We start from the raw sequence: 16,531 nt of genomic DNA, 5'->3' as shown, positions 1-16,531 counted from the left end.
CACCTAACTGAGGGCAATTAGATTCCTTATTTTGCTCTTACAGTACTCTTGTAAATACGAACAATCAAACATCAAAGTTCTCGTTATTACAAGGCAAATCATTGGTCCTGATGAAAAGGCCTATCCAGTATTTAATAAAAGAAACGTTATTCTGAAATTTTCACTATTACAAAATTACAAACCTCAGTCCCAGTCGCAGCAGTTACAAAAAGAACTCAATTACAAAGTTCCACAGATAAATAACAGCATTTAGGTACACTATGTTATGTTGAAGTTCTCCTCGTTTACAATGCCAAGAGCATCAATTATGGTTCTTTCTTCAGTAGGAGATACTTCAGTATGCACGCAACATCATATAATAACCTCCGTTTCAGTCAAATCATGGCGACCCACTCATTTCTGCTCCTAAATTGGACATACAGTTAGTCCTCTTCTTGTGCACACTTCATTTATAACCTTTCAGAGATACGAATATTCAAAAAATTCAAGCGTGCACGAAATTTCAAATTCGGTGCCTTTCGAGTCGGCTGATACGATGTGGTGTCGCTCAAAGGAACTCGCACTTTGGGCACAATCGGAACAAAGAATCATTTAAACCGTTGTGAGGACAGGAACTGTTCAGCATTTTGCCTGTTCTTGTTTCCTTCCTGTGCACAGCAATATTTTTCGGCTCTGTCTGCGTCGCTTGCCCAGCTAGATCAATTCGTTAGTGAATTAAAATCGTGAGTGAACATACCATTGTAGTGCAGTGTTGCATTCTGCAGGACAACAGCATTTCTCGAATCTTTGCATAGATTTATCAATTTACGAGCAAGGACTCTGAACACATATTGTCTGTATAGCAACGACTTAATGGGGACCATATCAACCCTCGGTTTGCATCATGCTGAATTCTTCTATTGATAAAATCAAATGAATGTGCTTGTGTTTATATATTTGCATGTATGTAATTTAATCGTGTATATCATACACATGACTCTGAAGCAATTCCCCAGTGTGGCTATAAGCATGGGAGATTGAAGAGACAAGGAATTTTGGCAAGGCATGTTTTTTCTTCGATGACTCCTAAAAGAAACGTTCATACGAACTTCGTCATAATGAACCTCTGGTTTTTCAGTCCTGTGAACTTAGTAATGACGAGAGTCTACTGTAATCAATAATGCATTCAACATGTACATATATGCTAATGCAGATGTATAATTATAGCCATTGTGGCCAAATTGTCTTCTTTTAGATTTGTTCTCCTATCAGCTAACATAGTGCTACAGCTGGAAAGATATCTTTCCGAGTCCACATTTGCATAGGGGGTCCAAATTATTTAAAGGCACGTTTACAAGGGGTGCCCACATACCTTGCTCTGCCTTTTCAATGACGTATTTTTTATGTCATTCGGAATGGCGAATGCATCTCACAAGGAGACTTTGCGTAAGTGATGTCAAGAAATAAGATGAAACCTTTTTTATTTGAAATAAGACACTTAGATAGGAATACTGTTGAAGGGTTTTGTCCATATACGCCTGGGTTTGAAAGAAAAAAGCATTTAAAAATTTAAAAATATGGTCACATTGAATTTAATTAAAAAATTTCGCTCATTGTTTCAGGGACGGTTTGGCCTAGTGATAGTATACCGCACCGCACATATAGAAACACCAGGGTTCGAGACTCGGAGAGAGTAAATTTTTTTCCAAAATTCACTAACTCTTGGTTAACTTTGAGGTATTCAATTATTTCCTGGATATAGTTTACAGTTACTTATACCACTTATTTTGCCACTTATTTTTTAGATTTGGTGATTCAGAAAGCTGATAAAGGAAATTGCCTGGTGATTTTGAAGCGGGAGGATTATATTAAGAAGTGCTATGAATTTATTCAAAAATCAAATTTGTCACTGTTGGAGAAAGACCCTACGCAGAAGTACCAAAAATCTATCAGAGATGTCATACGAAGCTCAAAAGAACTTTTCCAACCCAAAGATAAGCATTTTTTGTTATCTAAAAACCCTATTCCTCCTAGGCTTTATGGGCTCATTAAAATTCACAAACCGGACGCACCAATCAGACCAGTGGTGTCGAGTATAAGCGCTCCAGCGCACAAACTTGCCCATACCTTGACTCAACTGATCTCGCAGCACTCTGCATTCAAGTCTAAGCATGGTGTCAAAAATTCGCTTGATCTTGTGGACAAAATTAAAGACATCATACCTCCGAAGAACTAAAGACTAGTATCTTTTGATATCGTCAACCTTTTCACTTGTGTGCCACCAGAGGAAGCAACCGGCCTAGCAATAGATCTCCTGGGGGCAGCCAATATTGCAAAGAAAATGAAGGACGAATTATCCACCCTTCTCAAAATATGTGTGGCACAAAATTATTTCAAGTTCGATGGTAAATTTTACAAACAAAGTAGTGGCCTCGCTATGGGCTCACCACTTTCTCCGTTGCTGGCAGATGTTTTTGTTGATAGTTTGGAAAGGAAAATTTTTAGCTCAGGGCATAGCCTACTAAATTCTGTGGTATACTGGTACCGGTACGTTGACGATATTATTGTGCTTTGGAATGGAACTGATCGGCAACTGGATATGTTCTTGAGTTTTTTGAATGACATCAAAAATAAGTGGTATAAGTAACTGTCTATATCCAGGAAATTTTTTTCCAGTCTGCCACCTTCTCCAATTTTTGTAATCTCTTCCATCCTCTTCAGATTTGTTCATTTAGGACGTTTTAAATTTTTTTACTTGACTGCTTTTTGAGAATAAGCCCTAAATTGACATTTATGTCGCTAGCTAACCCTTGCTTCGAATTATTCTTTCCGTTGCCAAGATTCATCCAAAAGGCCATTGTAATGCGTAAAGTGCGTCCGGGAAGGTTGGAGGTCGAAGAGCAGGTGGGAGAAGTTAATGTATAAAAAAAAAAATAAATAAATAAATATATATTATATATATTATGTATTGAAATAATGTAAAGAGATTATTAATTGTAACTATGTACATGTATGTTCTTTTTGGGACTTCAATCCACTAACTTTGTTTCTTTTGTTCTTCGGTATCGTCTCGCGTGTCCCAAAAGGGGGGAGCATTGAGGCCAGATAGCCACTTACGTTACGTGTGTGATGAGTGTCAATGTGTTTTCATTGTTTTCTTTTATGTGTTAGTGGAGCATGAATGTTGAGAGGAGAGGGAGATGAATTGGAAGTTTACAGGCATGCCGCAGGACTGCAGCGAAGAGATTGGTCCTCTCTGAGGGCAGTCTTGAAGAAGATCGCCACTTTACTTCCGCGGCTGACCATGGCGGAGTAACTTGGACGACGGGCGGCCAGCGGTCCAACTGCAATGCCAGTTTAAAGACCCGCGCGTATGGAGAAGAGTGCGCGTGGGCCGAACAGACGACAAATTGTGTCGTCTGCTACGCGGTGTTGAGAAAAACGGCAACACTGTGGGTGCTAGGTAGTCGGCGAGGCGAAAGAGATCGCTCTCTCAGTCTGCAACCTTCCCGCTGGACGCACCTAACTTGAACTCTCCTGACGTGAATTAATTCTCAGTGTTGAAGCATGGACTTCGGAGTATGTGGGTTGTATGATTGTGTGCGTGTTAGCGTAAGGTATGTGGCTGTTGGTTTTATTTTGGTTTAAGGGGAAAGATCAATTTATTGTTGTAATTTTGGGGGCACCCATATTTGGGACTATTCAGTGGACATTTGTCTCCAATTTATTTACTCATGTGTGTGAGGTTCGTCGAGTGCAGGGGTAATTGTGATGTCAGTGGATTGGAGTCGTTAGTGTGGATCAGGGAAAATCTTATTTTGTTTAATGGAATTGTCATTTTGTAGAAAACTCAAAAGGTGCAATTGTTAAATAAATGCCCAAGTTGTGGTACGGTTTGTTTTATGGAAGTGATTCTCTTTTCTTTTGGTTTATTGATCCCTTGCGTGAGGTGTCCCGGACGAATCCTCGTGGTTCTTTTAGTTTTCATTAAATGATTTCTCCACTGCTAGCTAGTTGAGAGCAAATTTATGTAACACGGTACTACCCTCGTCTTTTGGGTTCTGAGATTTAGCATGGGTAGTTGTTAGAGGGGTACAATTGGCGTTACACCATTTTTGACCACCCTGTCGACCATTATTCTCAATTCCTCTTTCCCTAACTGACCCACGGGCAAGGTAAACTCTCTTCCCCCAAACTTACTCTCCTCCCATTGTCAGAGTCCTTCTTTCCGTGTATTTAGGTGCCAAACAAGCTGTATAAGCTGGAGAACATTTTGTCAATACATGTGAACTTTTAATTACCTGGACTATACCTACTACTCGGCCAACTTAAAATTGGTTCATGGCCCGCACCGGCTGAGGTCAACGCCCATTTGATCGTATGCACTGTTTTCAGTCTGGCTTCTCGGCTTGTCCCTTCCCTTTTCTTTTTCCTTTGGCCTCCCACTTTCCTCCACTTCCTTTGCTTTTGCGCGCAGCATGATATTATTTGGTTTTTTCTTCCTTTCATTAGACCTTATGCCCACAAGACATTGTTGATGCGTAACGGACCATTAATTGGAGGAAATACCTCCATAATATAATATTTTAAGGTATTATTTTGTAAGAAATACATTGCATTAGCAGCAAAAAATTCTAGAGAGCGCAATTTATGCTCATTTTCGTGGAAATTATAAGAAACTATCATCTAATCAGATCCATCTTTTGTCAATTTCATTTCTAAAAGAAACATTCTTGTGAACTTCGTAATTACAAACCTCCGGTTTTTCAGTCCCATGAACTTCGTAGTAACGAGCATCTATGGCACTAGTTTTCTTTCGTCATTAAACCTCTGCGGAAATATTGTTAAAGCTATGAATTTGAGACACGTAAAAGTTTTAAACTAGAGATGGGTCGCTTCCAGTACCCAGTTCTCCGTACTGCCGGTTCTTGGCCTGTGGAACCGGTATCGAGAACAGGTTGCACAAAGTCAATACTTTGGGACCGGCTCGGAACAGTGGCAAGGATTTGAATTTGGAACCCAAAGCTGAAATGGTCTGCAGCGTAATTAAGGCCAAAAAGTGAAAATATATTAAAAAATGCATGCATTTCTTTCCGGTTGCATGACTTTTTTTTCTTTTGAGAGTTGCTCGCTAACACGCGCATTTAAGGGTTTGTCAGTTTGTCGCTCTCGCCAAAAGCCGCAGCTGCTTAGGCCACTTTCAAATGAGCTGACTTTTTTCCTGCCGCCATCCACGGCACGGCACCATCAGCCAATCATCGGTCCCTAAGGATGTCTTCAAACAAGTTGAATCGTGGTGTTGACAGCACGGCAACTATTTGGCTCGGCGATGCACCATCTACAGGGTGAAATACAGACAATGCTACATTGAGTCTGCTTTCATACGAAATGCCTTTTTGTTGGCAGCCATTCACGTGAAATTCAGGTGGCTCTCAGGCAACACGACCAGAGACAACCCTACAAAGCTGTGTGCAGTGCATTGCATTAACTCACGGCCGCCCTGGTTATCCATAGTGTGGCTGTACCGAATGGGCTCTCCATTGCCTTGAATCTCCACTGTATCTTAGTAAGCAGACTCCTATGGTACGAACTTCAATCAATGAGACACACCCACATTAAGTGCACACTTACTCTGAGTGGTCAATGCAAGTGACGCGTGCCTCGTGGTCCAGCTGTGCCACAAGCGCCCTAGCAGGGTTCCCAATGAGAGCTGGAGGGGGTGACAAGCGCCACAGCCTCACGCTGCCGTCCCACGAACCAGTGGCGAGGAGGCAACCAGCCCACGAGAGGCACGAGATGGCGTCCGGATGCAAGGCCAGCCTCTCGGCCACGCGGCCACACTCCACGTCATAGAGGACACTGCAGCAACAACCAGAGGAAATCATCACACACACACATCCAACTGACACATTTCTAAAAGCTAACTGAGCACCCAGTTAAGAGTGCACAGGACACATCATGGAGAAACATTTACCCTTTTAGCAAGTCAATACATGCACAAAGGAGAGGATGTGGGGTAAGGTGATGTTGGTGAGATTAATTACCTAACGTCAGAGATGCAAGTAATGATCAGGTCATGGGAGGAGGTGGCGTGTATCATGTGGAGGGAGTGAATCATGACAGTGGAGGAATAGCATGAGCGAAAAACACATTCATTGAGAAGTTTTCCAAATTCTCAAGTTACCCCCAATCGAAATCCCACTTGGGCCATTTTCTCTCAGCACTTGATTCACTTGGATTAAATGCTTTTCTAAAAAGGGTTGACCAAATAGAACCCATGAGAAAGCAAAGAGTGCCGGCTTGCTTAGATGCTTGTTACCCTCAAGGGCTATTTACTATGCGAGCACAATTAAAAATACTATTTACTACACCAGGTCTTTTGAATCTCATGGTGATGATTAAAAGCTCCTATATACTGTAATGGTTCAGACACCATTACGAGGTGCATTCAATTCGGCGCATTCATTTCCCTTGCCTGCTCCGTTTCCACTAAACTTTCCCAATCCCTCCCCCCCCAGACCACGGCCCGTGGAGGAAAGCGTGAATGTGTAAGTGGGGATGAATGTCGGTTACGCAAGATTGTGAGTGTTGTGTGTGAGTGTGTTTGGGAGGACGGGAACTCGGGTTTTTCCCGTGAATAACGTGTTCCTCCTCCCTTTCTTGTGCGTTGCCCCCACCCCAAGATGGGGATTATAAAAAGTTTGCGCGCGTGGAAGAAAGGCATAATTTTGAAGTGAGTGTCGGGCGGAGCCCATGCCCGAATTTGGGTGCGACACGGCAGAGAAGACGAGGGGCCTAACAAATCACGCAACTGATTGAGGACCAGCTGAAGAGGACGCATTCCCTCCGTTCCGGATGCAGCTTCCTCCAACAAGGAAGAAAGGAGTGTGCAGTAAATGGAACGAGAGTTTTTTGGATCCAACCTGGTCTAACCATGGGCAACGATCAAGTAAGATCGCAACAATCCCCCCCCCCCCCCCCCCCCCCATAGCCCCCACTAGTCTTCTGCCAAGTGTCAAGACAGACAGTCACGAAACGCACCCGTTACTCAGTGAAAGTGAAATTAATCACCAAAGTAAAATTAACACTCGTTGGAATGGACTTTCATTTACCTCCCCCGTCAAGAAATAATTAAAAAGTGTATCATTATTTATGTGTTCACAACCGAACTATATTTTGTTGTTATCATTTGCTATTTCAATTTCATCTTGAAAATCAAGTTTTATTGTTGAGTTTTTCTTTTTATAATCGATGAGTCATAAATTGTTTTCACCAACTCATACATCAATAATTTATAAGTGTTTCTTTTTGTTTTGTCATATGCAGTCTTGATGTTTGAATTATATTTCGTTTCGCTGAAAGTGTTGAGTAAGTGTTTTGTTTTAACTCCTTCACGGGTCATCTTAAGGAAAAATATCCCTCGCCATTCCTTTCGCCCCGTTCATTTTTCTTTCCGTGAATGCATTGTGGAAGAGTGCATAAGCGCCCGAACGTTACCCATCAGGTTGAATCGGGAACCCCCCACCCGCAATCATTTCCAAAGAAGGAGAATATTTTTAATTTCTGAGAATTGTACGAAGAGAGTGACATAGGTTTGTCCCATGCGGGAGGGATCCACGTGGATTTATATATTTTCTTTTGTTTTTGTGAGACATCTCCCCCGGTTCTATATTGGTATCTGGGCGAGCCAGGGGTGGGATGCCACAATACAGACTCCTTTGTCAAAAAAATATTCCGCTCCTAATTTTACGATGCAGCATATGCTTCTTCGCTAATCCAGCGAATTCTGGCCGGCGAGAGTTGTTCGGTGCACAGATAGAGGTCCGATGATAGCCCAAAAGGAGGAGCGGAGAACTCTGTGCGAGCATGGTTTGTAGACAGGCAATCACTGCCCCCACAATGCACCTCACACCCTCGCCTAGTCATTCAACGTTGTCACATGCATGCGGAGCCAAGAAACAAGCCTGCAAAACCAAACACCAACGGATGGTTCCTTTGGGTCCGTCGAGGTCGTCATTCCTTCCGCCTACTTTCTTCACAGAATCATTTTGTTTACATGTAACGTGGGTGTTTCCCTTTCTTACCTGGCAACGTTATCCCCTACCCCGAACAATTATCTGCGGCCAGACTGCATAGAGGGAAAGTGAACTCAATGCACCCGATCCTTTGAGCACGATCCAAGGCAGAATTAATTTATGGGGCCTCAGCATTCAGCAGAGGAGAGCGATAGAAAAACTTCTTCCATCCCGTCGACTGGATGCACCCAATCACACAGCAAGGGATACTTGGGATGTGTGCAAGGGGTGGAGTTTATTTGCTTGGAGGGGCGGAGTGTACTCAGTCTCAGGGGCGTGGAAGTGTTAGGTGGTTTGCGCAAGTGCATCACATTCGGGAAACGTAAACATTTGGACATTACGTAAAAATTATTTGACGAGCGCCAAAGTAGCTGGACTTTAAAGACTGATATCTGGAGACGGTTTGGTATCTCGTCATTTACCTAGTTCACAATATTAAACAAAGATACAATTCGTGCATTAGTGAACAAACTAGGAACACCTAACAGCCAAAAATATTTACGGCAAGGGCAACATATGGAATCTGCAATGTTAATGTGGTTTTGTCAACAAAGGTCTGCAGGACTGCCCATAAATGGTGTGATGTTAAAGACGAAAGCTGACTACATTTCCAATGGGGAAAAATGTCTTTGCGAGAAATATCTTCCATCACCGAATCATGATGTATTTCACTGAATCTTTCAGCCATTTTTCTCAACTGACTGATGTAAACAATCGAAAACTCAACAAAACAGATTTGTCGGCAAGATGTATTCACAAAATTATCCAAAAACTTACACCACTTTCCAAACATAGTGATTCGGACTAGTTACACTGTTTTTGTAGCTTTCTTTGGCGATCAAAAAATACAAGAATGGAAATAAAATCACCGAAACTGGGGGAATTATTATTTTATAAAAATGAAAATCCCGTTTCCTTCTTTAAATATGTTGATACTCAATAATATTGTGCCTGATAATGACTTTCTACCAGTGTAACATTGTATAATACCACTGAAACAAAAGAAAAACTGTAAATGCGAGCAATTATGAGACTTGGGTGGGTTTATTCAACTCCTTTGGTTACAACGAGCACTCAGTTTTGCGAGGAATTTCCGAGGGATTAAGAGCACTCGTAAAACCGAGCTTCTACTATATATTGTATCTTTTATGGCTAATAAAGACAGGCACATAGTTTGAATCTTCCCCATGAGATGGAATTACCATGGTGAAAAGCTCAGCACCATGGGATAGTAAGGATAGATGGATGGGATAGTAGGTGCTTCCCCCTTTCTCGCCCACTGACCTTTTCCACCCTGCCCACATCAAAGTTCCCTGTTCTGGGGTTCTATGGCTGAGTCCGTTCGAAATATCTCGTATGCGAATGCACTCGCACGACCGATCTTGCACAACGAGCGTTCAAGGTGGAATTCGGTATGCCCGAATCATCTTCGAGGAGAGTGGTGCGAGGGAGAAATGATTGTTTATGGCAACGTGTCAACAGGTTGAGGGGGTGGGGAGATTCTTGTTTCAAGACGTTGCGATGCCGGAAGGGTAAGTAGTAGGGGCGGTAGGATAGTGCTTCCCGACTCCATGCAACCAATCATCGCCCACCTCTCTGCATAAATAATTTTGCCAGGGAATTCAACAACTGCGTTGCTAATGACGTTTTAAGAGTATGCCAAATTCATTTACACGTTCACCAAGGGCATTATGGAAGTGTCCAAAGTTAATAAGGAGCAGAAGGAAATGCTGCTGGAGTTCATTGAAGGTGATTAACATGCTGTGCCTTGCCTACAAAATAAGTTACTGCATTAATGTTTCCAATTTCGTATTTCAGCAAATAAAGATCTTGCCAAGGGAAAGTTTTCTACCCCACAAGGAGCAAAGGATGCTGCTAGACTGTGGGAGGAAGTAGCTATGAAGCTGAATGCGTGTTGAGAACGCAAATCGTGGAAAGAGTCGCGAAAGGTGAGCGTGTCTAAGGCTTGTCGATTTTCCCCGGAGTGTCCAGATATCGAGAGTCGAGTGATCAGGGTTCTAATGTTGATCTTATGACTCTTCTAAAATGCATAAAAATCTTAAACCTACTACCTATAAAATTTCCCGGGCCAAGATCCCTGGTTCGGGCCCCCCCAATATTTTTTGTATGTCGGCATCCCTGCTATTATACTTTTATTAGATTGAAATGTTAGTAATGTGCATGTTATTCAAAAAAGAATGAGACCAAATATGACGTATTTATAACACTATTTAAGCATTTTAAGTAGAGATGGGTTGAATAGCAGATTTCTCAAACTCGAATATAGAGTTCGAATATTAAATCATTGCCTGAATATTTGAATACCTCGAATACTAAACAATGAATGCGGGAATGTTTGACTCGGTTGCCTATGCAGCAGGAAACACAAGATTTTGGGGAGTAATTTTGGTTTCCTTTACAGTATTCGAACAGGAATTAAGCTGATTAATGGAATATTTTAATTTTATGGAAACAATTGGGCATATAGTTGGTTCAACTAACATCTCTTTCAAATATCCTAAGGGGACACACCACCTCGCGAAAAAATGATTGCATCCCATCTCGGCATTTACACTGCTACGATGGATTTCTGTCTGATGTATACATTCTTATCTACCAAACGCCATTTCAGTGGCACGCCCATCTGATACTCGGCTTCATCCAACTTCTTATTTTCAACAGGTAGCTCGCTTTACCCCCACTCCTGCTGTCAAGTGCTAGCGGACAATCCAAGGCGTTTTTCAAAATACACTCGCTTCTCCACCGGATTTTCTTCAATTATTTTCAGGCCATCTTTGGAAGTTCTCATGAGATAAGAAGATGAATTGGAATTGGTATCAGGGAGAAACCAAATACAGTGGAACTTGGTTAGTACGTTCCTCCTTAGTACGTTTTCCTCCTTAGTACGGCGATTTCCCTCGGTCCCAGTACCATTCGAACAAAATACAGGTAAAAGAATTTGGTTAGTACGTTTGAAAAAATTGCGCTTTCCTGGTTAGTACGCTCAATTGCTTGCCGTGACGCAACCCGCAATTCATTCTCTAGTGTCTTCTTAAGGGTCGCAAACGTCTGAATTCATGATTTAATTTATTATTATTAGCCATTAACATTCTTCTATTCATTCCACATCTCTTTCTTCTACCGTAATTTATCCAAATGCATTTCTGAATTCTTGTGACGTGATGAAAAATAAAATGCGCCCATTTTTCGGGAATGTCTGACTATGAAAAACTACAGCCAATAAGAAGCCCCAATTTTCCCCACCCCGAGCTCCTCACCTTCTGTTGCCTTTGGAGCGCTTGGGAGTGCACACTGCTGCGCACAAAGTTCGTGAGTGGGCAATTGTTGCTATTGCACGAGTTATCATGATGAAGAAATGAGTCTTAACGGTATTAGACAATTCCCACATTATCTAAAGCAGTACTGCTCCATAAACTCGACGTCGTGCGTATTTACTTGACTACTGTTGCGGGAGCAGACGATCCTCTGGATCTCCACGCGAAGCTTATCTTCAAAATACTTCAACGCAGCAAAATTTTTCGACTTTGCAAGGTGGACGAGCAGGGAGATCTATACGGCCATTTGAGATATTCCTTTTCTTCTGTAATCCATTGAGGCCGTAGAAGCTCAAATACCCATTTTTCCATTTAAAAATACTTGATCTCGGAACGAAAGCAGACGACATTAGACAAATTTTGAAAGTAAATTTCAACTGTTTAATATAAAATTTTCTTGTAATTACGTCGTAATATAATAATCTTGCATGTCATCAGTCGATATATCGATCGATTTTACAATCGAAATGGTATCATTCCAGAAGCGAATGTCTACGGCTGTTGCCGTAATTTGAAAGTCAATATAATTTTGCCCAATTTTTATGATGTTTAAAAAACCAGTTGACTTACTCCGGGTTGTTGTTATATTCTCCGAGTACGCTGTGAGAAAGAAAAATGACTTGTCTTCGCTTGTCTGAGCTTAATTCGTCCTCGTTCTGTAAATATATATAGGATTAATCACGGGAGATAGACGCCGTAATCATGAAATCGTCTCCGGGATGTCCATGAAAAATTGCGATTTTTAGTCACATAGATAGTTGTTTTTCAATGTAGCGCTCATTTTCTTGATTTTAAATGTGAAAAGAGTTCAGGAAGGCGATCCTATGAGAACTACCGATAGTAATTGTAATTATGACGACTTTTTCACTGATTGCAATAACCCCGACTGCTATTATTTACTTTCTTCGTTAGTACGTTTTCCTGGTTAGTACGTTCATTTTTCGTGGTCCCTTCAGAAACGTACTAACCAAGTTCCACTGTATCCTGAGAAAATATCCCTTCGTCTGTGACTGTGATAGTCGAGATTTATACCATAACTCATAAATTGTAATTCGATATATGTTTTCGGAAAAATATACTGCATCAACTTCCGAGAAGCTCACCTGCGAGGATATCGAGTTTCGCCAGAATGCTAAGTCTCCGTCGTATTTTGACATTTATTTCCTCGCGTAAAATGCTTAAATAAAGTAAGAAATGCATCGCGTTTGGTCTTATTCTTTTTTAAATTATGCGCACATTACTAATATTTCAATCCAATAAAGGTGTAATATCAATTGCCGAAAGTCATTGTTAGACACCTTTTGGGCTAATAGGTGATTCATGCAGTGGTTGACCTCCAGAAACTGGGAACTTCGAAGCAGGTAGGCTGAAAAAGGTCAGTGGGGGAGAAAAGGGGGGGTGCGAAACACATTTCTATTGTTCTTGTGTAACTTGATATTTTTTTCTAAGCTAAGGTCTTCATAATATGATCCCTGTGCGAGCTGGGACCTTTTTTCATTTTGGAGAAGAGGAAAGCCTCAGAGGGGGGCTAGTGCTGAATGGATGGGGATAGCAGATCTTGGGAAATGCGCAAATGTAACTATCCGAATCCTACGCAAGCTGGGACCTTTTCACCTTTTGTTTGATTTCGGAGAGAAGGAAAGCGTCGGAGGCCGAGGGCTGATGGATGGAGGGGGTAGCGCATTTTGGGAATTGTGCTATGTAGTTACTATCCCACGGCAGTGAGGTTCTCCTAGTGGGGGAAACCGGGGATTTTTGGATTTTTTCACCCAATCATTTTTGGTTCCCCACATCGAACTCTTTTCCCCGCTCTCATCTGCGAATTTGATGTAGTTCGTCAACTTGCCTATAACGGCGCTGCATGCACTAAACAACTAGAGTTCTTTATAATTTTCTGAGTCAACTACCAACAACAGTGTACGGTGTGAAATTCGAAGTATTCGAGAGTGTACTTTTAGTATAATTATTTGAGACCTCGAGTATTGAATACCTTCTAGTATTCAAGGTATTCGCGGATACTATTGATTTATTGCTATTTATTGCAAAAACGGGATTCGAAGCAGTGCAGTATTAGATTAATGATTAGTGCAGTACTCTGCATAACTGCTTCCATCTAAAGTCAGCCTGAATGTTCGCAAGATTTTTAACTTTGGGGCCCAGTTATTAATAATATCCAATTTTGAGAAATTTTGGATCTGATTTAAGTTGGCAACTTTGATGCATAGGGCATATTTGGTCCTGGAAAAAGTCATTTTTTGGCCCATTATAGGCTACAAGGGCAGTCCGAGAGGTTACACTATTTTGCCTATGGACGGACTGCTTGGCGGTCACTCGGCTGGCCTCTTAAGTTTTCTAGCATTCAATCAGAAATATTTGTGATACACAGTAAGGAATGTTCTGGATGTGTCCTCTACGTCCAACAAAGGCGGCCACAGTGAGTTCGCACCTGTTGAAAGTTTCTTAAGAGCCTGTTGCAGGTCAGGAAACTTGGGAGCCGCTAGAGACTCGCTGGCTGTGTGCACGGCTTAGATTTCTTGAGCAACCGAGAATAGATATGTACCTTTAATATCAACAACGAGAACATGTGAGAAACCCAAAATACTTACTGGTCCAACAAAAAATAATAAATTAAGAGAGATGTGTATTTTCCTGAACTTATTGGAATAGGAATCCGTTTCCCCCCAACAATAAAGGTCGTTAACGAATTCTATGTGTAATTCCATTTAGAGCATTTCTATTTAATTTCTTAATGGCTGGTGTTCTAAGCCACATGCCTATGGAGGCAGCTTGCAATGGGGTAGCGTGTAGTGTAGATGTAGAGCTCACCCCAGACTAAACTACAGGTGTGTGAACATCAACACAATCAGTGTAGTGGAGTCTCCCCGTGGCACCTCGCCCTCTCTTTTCTTTCCAATGGACAAAGTTTTTGCCCACAATTCAGCCTGGAGCAGCCCTTCATCAGCCAAGCACTCATCCCACTGGCAGTGCACACAGAGCACATTCACTTGCTTCACTTTGTGGAATCACAGAACGATACGCAGGGTGGAGAAAATGTTGCCTCCAACTATTAACATTGGATAGCTGACGCCATTGGGAACCAAAAGTAAAATGATGTTTTGGTTGAAAAAAACGCTCCATTTTCAAACAACAGAAACTTTGAGCCTAGCACTCTGATCGGCTGCGAGTTTCGCCTGTTTCCAGATTCCTTGGATACATCACGATCTTCGGCAGGCAAAGCATTCCAAGTCATGAGTTGTGTAAAGCACCCGGAAAGAGGGCAGCCAATTGGAGTGCAGCTTGCCTCAATTGACTCGACAGAAGCACCACAGGAGGATGGATCAAACCCTTCTTTGGCAATTAACAGTGGTGAATGCAGCAGAGCAGCTCTTAGCTATCATCAACAATTCAACGCCCCTTGCGATGTGAGCAGTTCAAGCAATTGTTTTGTTGCCACAGACTTACACCGTGTTGTCCCTGGATGCAGCCACAACCAAGTTGGCATACAGGTGGTCTGCACATGGAGCGAGACAGGCCGAAAGTGCCCCGAGGCCTGCTGCACTGCGCACCTGCCGTCCACTCCCCACCTCTTGGATCCTGAGCACCGAGTCCAGCGCCACGGACAGCACCTGGTCACCCAGGAGTGCCAAACCCATCACGGTGGCGCGGTGGGACCTCATTGGCACTCCCAGAGGCTGCAGCCGACACGTCAGCCCAGCTGCAACAAACACATGAGCAAAAAAATTCATCCATGCCAATAGACCCCATCCACACAGTATGTATCCAGAAAAAGCAAAGAAATCAAATTCACAGGAATTCGTTTTTTAGGAATGAGAGCAAAGAATTCCACTGTTTTTGAGTTTCCCGCTTCAAGAGTAGGTGCATTAAGGCCCTCAAAGTACCTGCACTTGACCAATTTGTGCCCTAGCAATTGTGCCCCCGTGGGCTGAGAGCCATTTCATGGCTTGCCTTTCAGCATAAAGTTGAGTTTTAGGAGTGCGTTTTGTGTCTTTTTGGGTGAAGCACCTCTATGGGTGGCTTCCTAGGGAATAACAAACCTTCAATTGCACAGTCACATCCCCGTTAGAAAATAGAAAATATAGGTCTCATGATACAGTGGAAGCCCCATACATTGAGTAAGGGAAATAAATTGGAGGCAAATAGAGCCCAATGTTCAAGATAGGTATCCTCCTCACTTTCATCTTTGTCTTCACTGCTATCATGTATGTCCTCTGCTTCTACTCCACTGTTTGCTGCTTAGACACTCGCTAGGCACCGACTGAAGCCCTTCGCACATTCCCTCATGAATTTAGTTCAAACCCATACCTTACGATTCAGTGCTTCCAGGATGAAAGACAGCCAGACACTGCGTTCCGCGTTCCTTGTGGATAGTTATCAAGGTAATTTTTCTCAGAAATGAGAACTTTGTAATAACATCGTTAGTATTAACAAGAGTCTACTGTACAATAGGAAGAACGGGCAAAACGCTGAACAGTTCCTAAATTCACACCGGATTCAATGATACTTTGTTCAGGTTGTGCCCACAGTGAGAGTTCCTCTACCCCACACACCACGTAGCATAACATCGGCCAAATTGAAAGATGCCAAATTCAAAATTTGAGTTCACTCAACATAAATTTAATAAGTTTTTAAACATGATCATTTAAAAATAGAATCAAGTCGATAACAAAAGGAAAAATTAACTTTTTTCCTTGGATTTCAATGAAATATAACGCATAATTCACTAGGCTGCAGCCTCTCAAATATCCACAACAGAAAAATTTAAGTCCTTAACCTAGACCAAAAAAAAAATCACGTTACACGTTTTTCACATTCATAACCCATACGAAAACCACAAGAAAAGGGAACAAAAAAAAAGATACAAAAAAGAAAGGGGGGGAATGGAAATATAAAACAACAAAATAAATGTTGCACTTAAGTTCACACTGTAATAGGGGGTGGTACTGTCATCTTCTCTACTTGTGCGAGGGAACTTTATAAACTTTTTTAGTGAATTCTCTTCTTGACTTGGTGGAGTGGGACTTTTCTTCTGTTCTTTGGGGGGGTGGGGGGGGGGGCCGATTTCGTGGCTTTTTCTCTTACAATTTGTTGAATTTTTGGGGCTCTCGATCTGTTGATGGTGGC

General features: G+C 42.0%; 1 protein-coding gene across 1 annotated transcript in view; it reads right to left on the bottom strand.

Annotated features, from left to right (window-relative positions):
• Positions 1-16,531, bottom strand: part of LOC124155329 (protein FAN-like) — a 117,792-nt gene that overhangs the window by 14,758 nt on the left and 86,503 nt on the right. The window contains exons 12-13 of the mRNA XM_046529056.1: positions 14,852-15,104; positions 5,611-5,838 (exon numbers count right to left, since the gene is read on the bottom strand). Coding sequence (XP_046385012.1) covers positions 5,611-5,838; positions 14,852-15,104 — 481 coding nt within the window. The remainder of the gene's footprint in view (positions 1-5,610; positions 5,839-14,851; positions 15,105-16,531) is intronic.

This window comes from Ischnura elegans, chromosome 3 (assembly GCF_921293095.1).
Source record: "Ischnura elegans chromosome 3, ioIscEleg1.1, whole genome shotgun sequence".
Taxonomy (NCBI): domain Eukaryota; kingdom Metazoa; phylum Arthropoda; class Insecta; order Odonata; family Coenagrionidae; genus Ischnura; species Ischnura elegans.
This window is presented reverse-complemented; position numbering and strand designations above follow the sequence as displayed.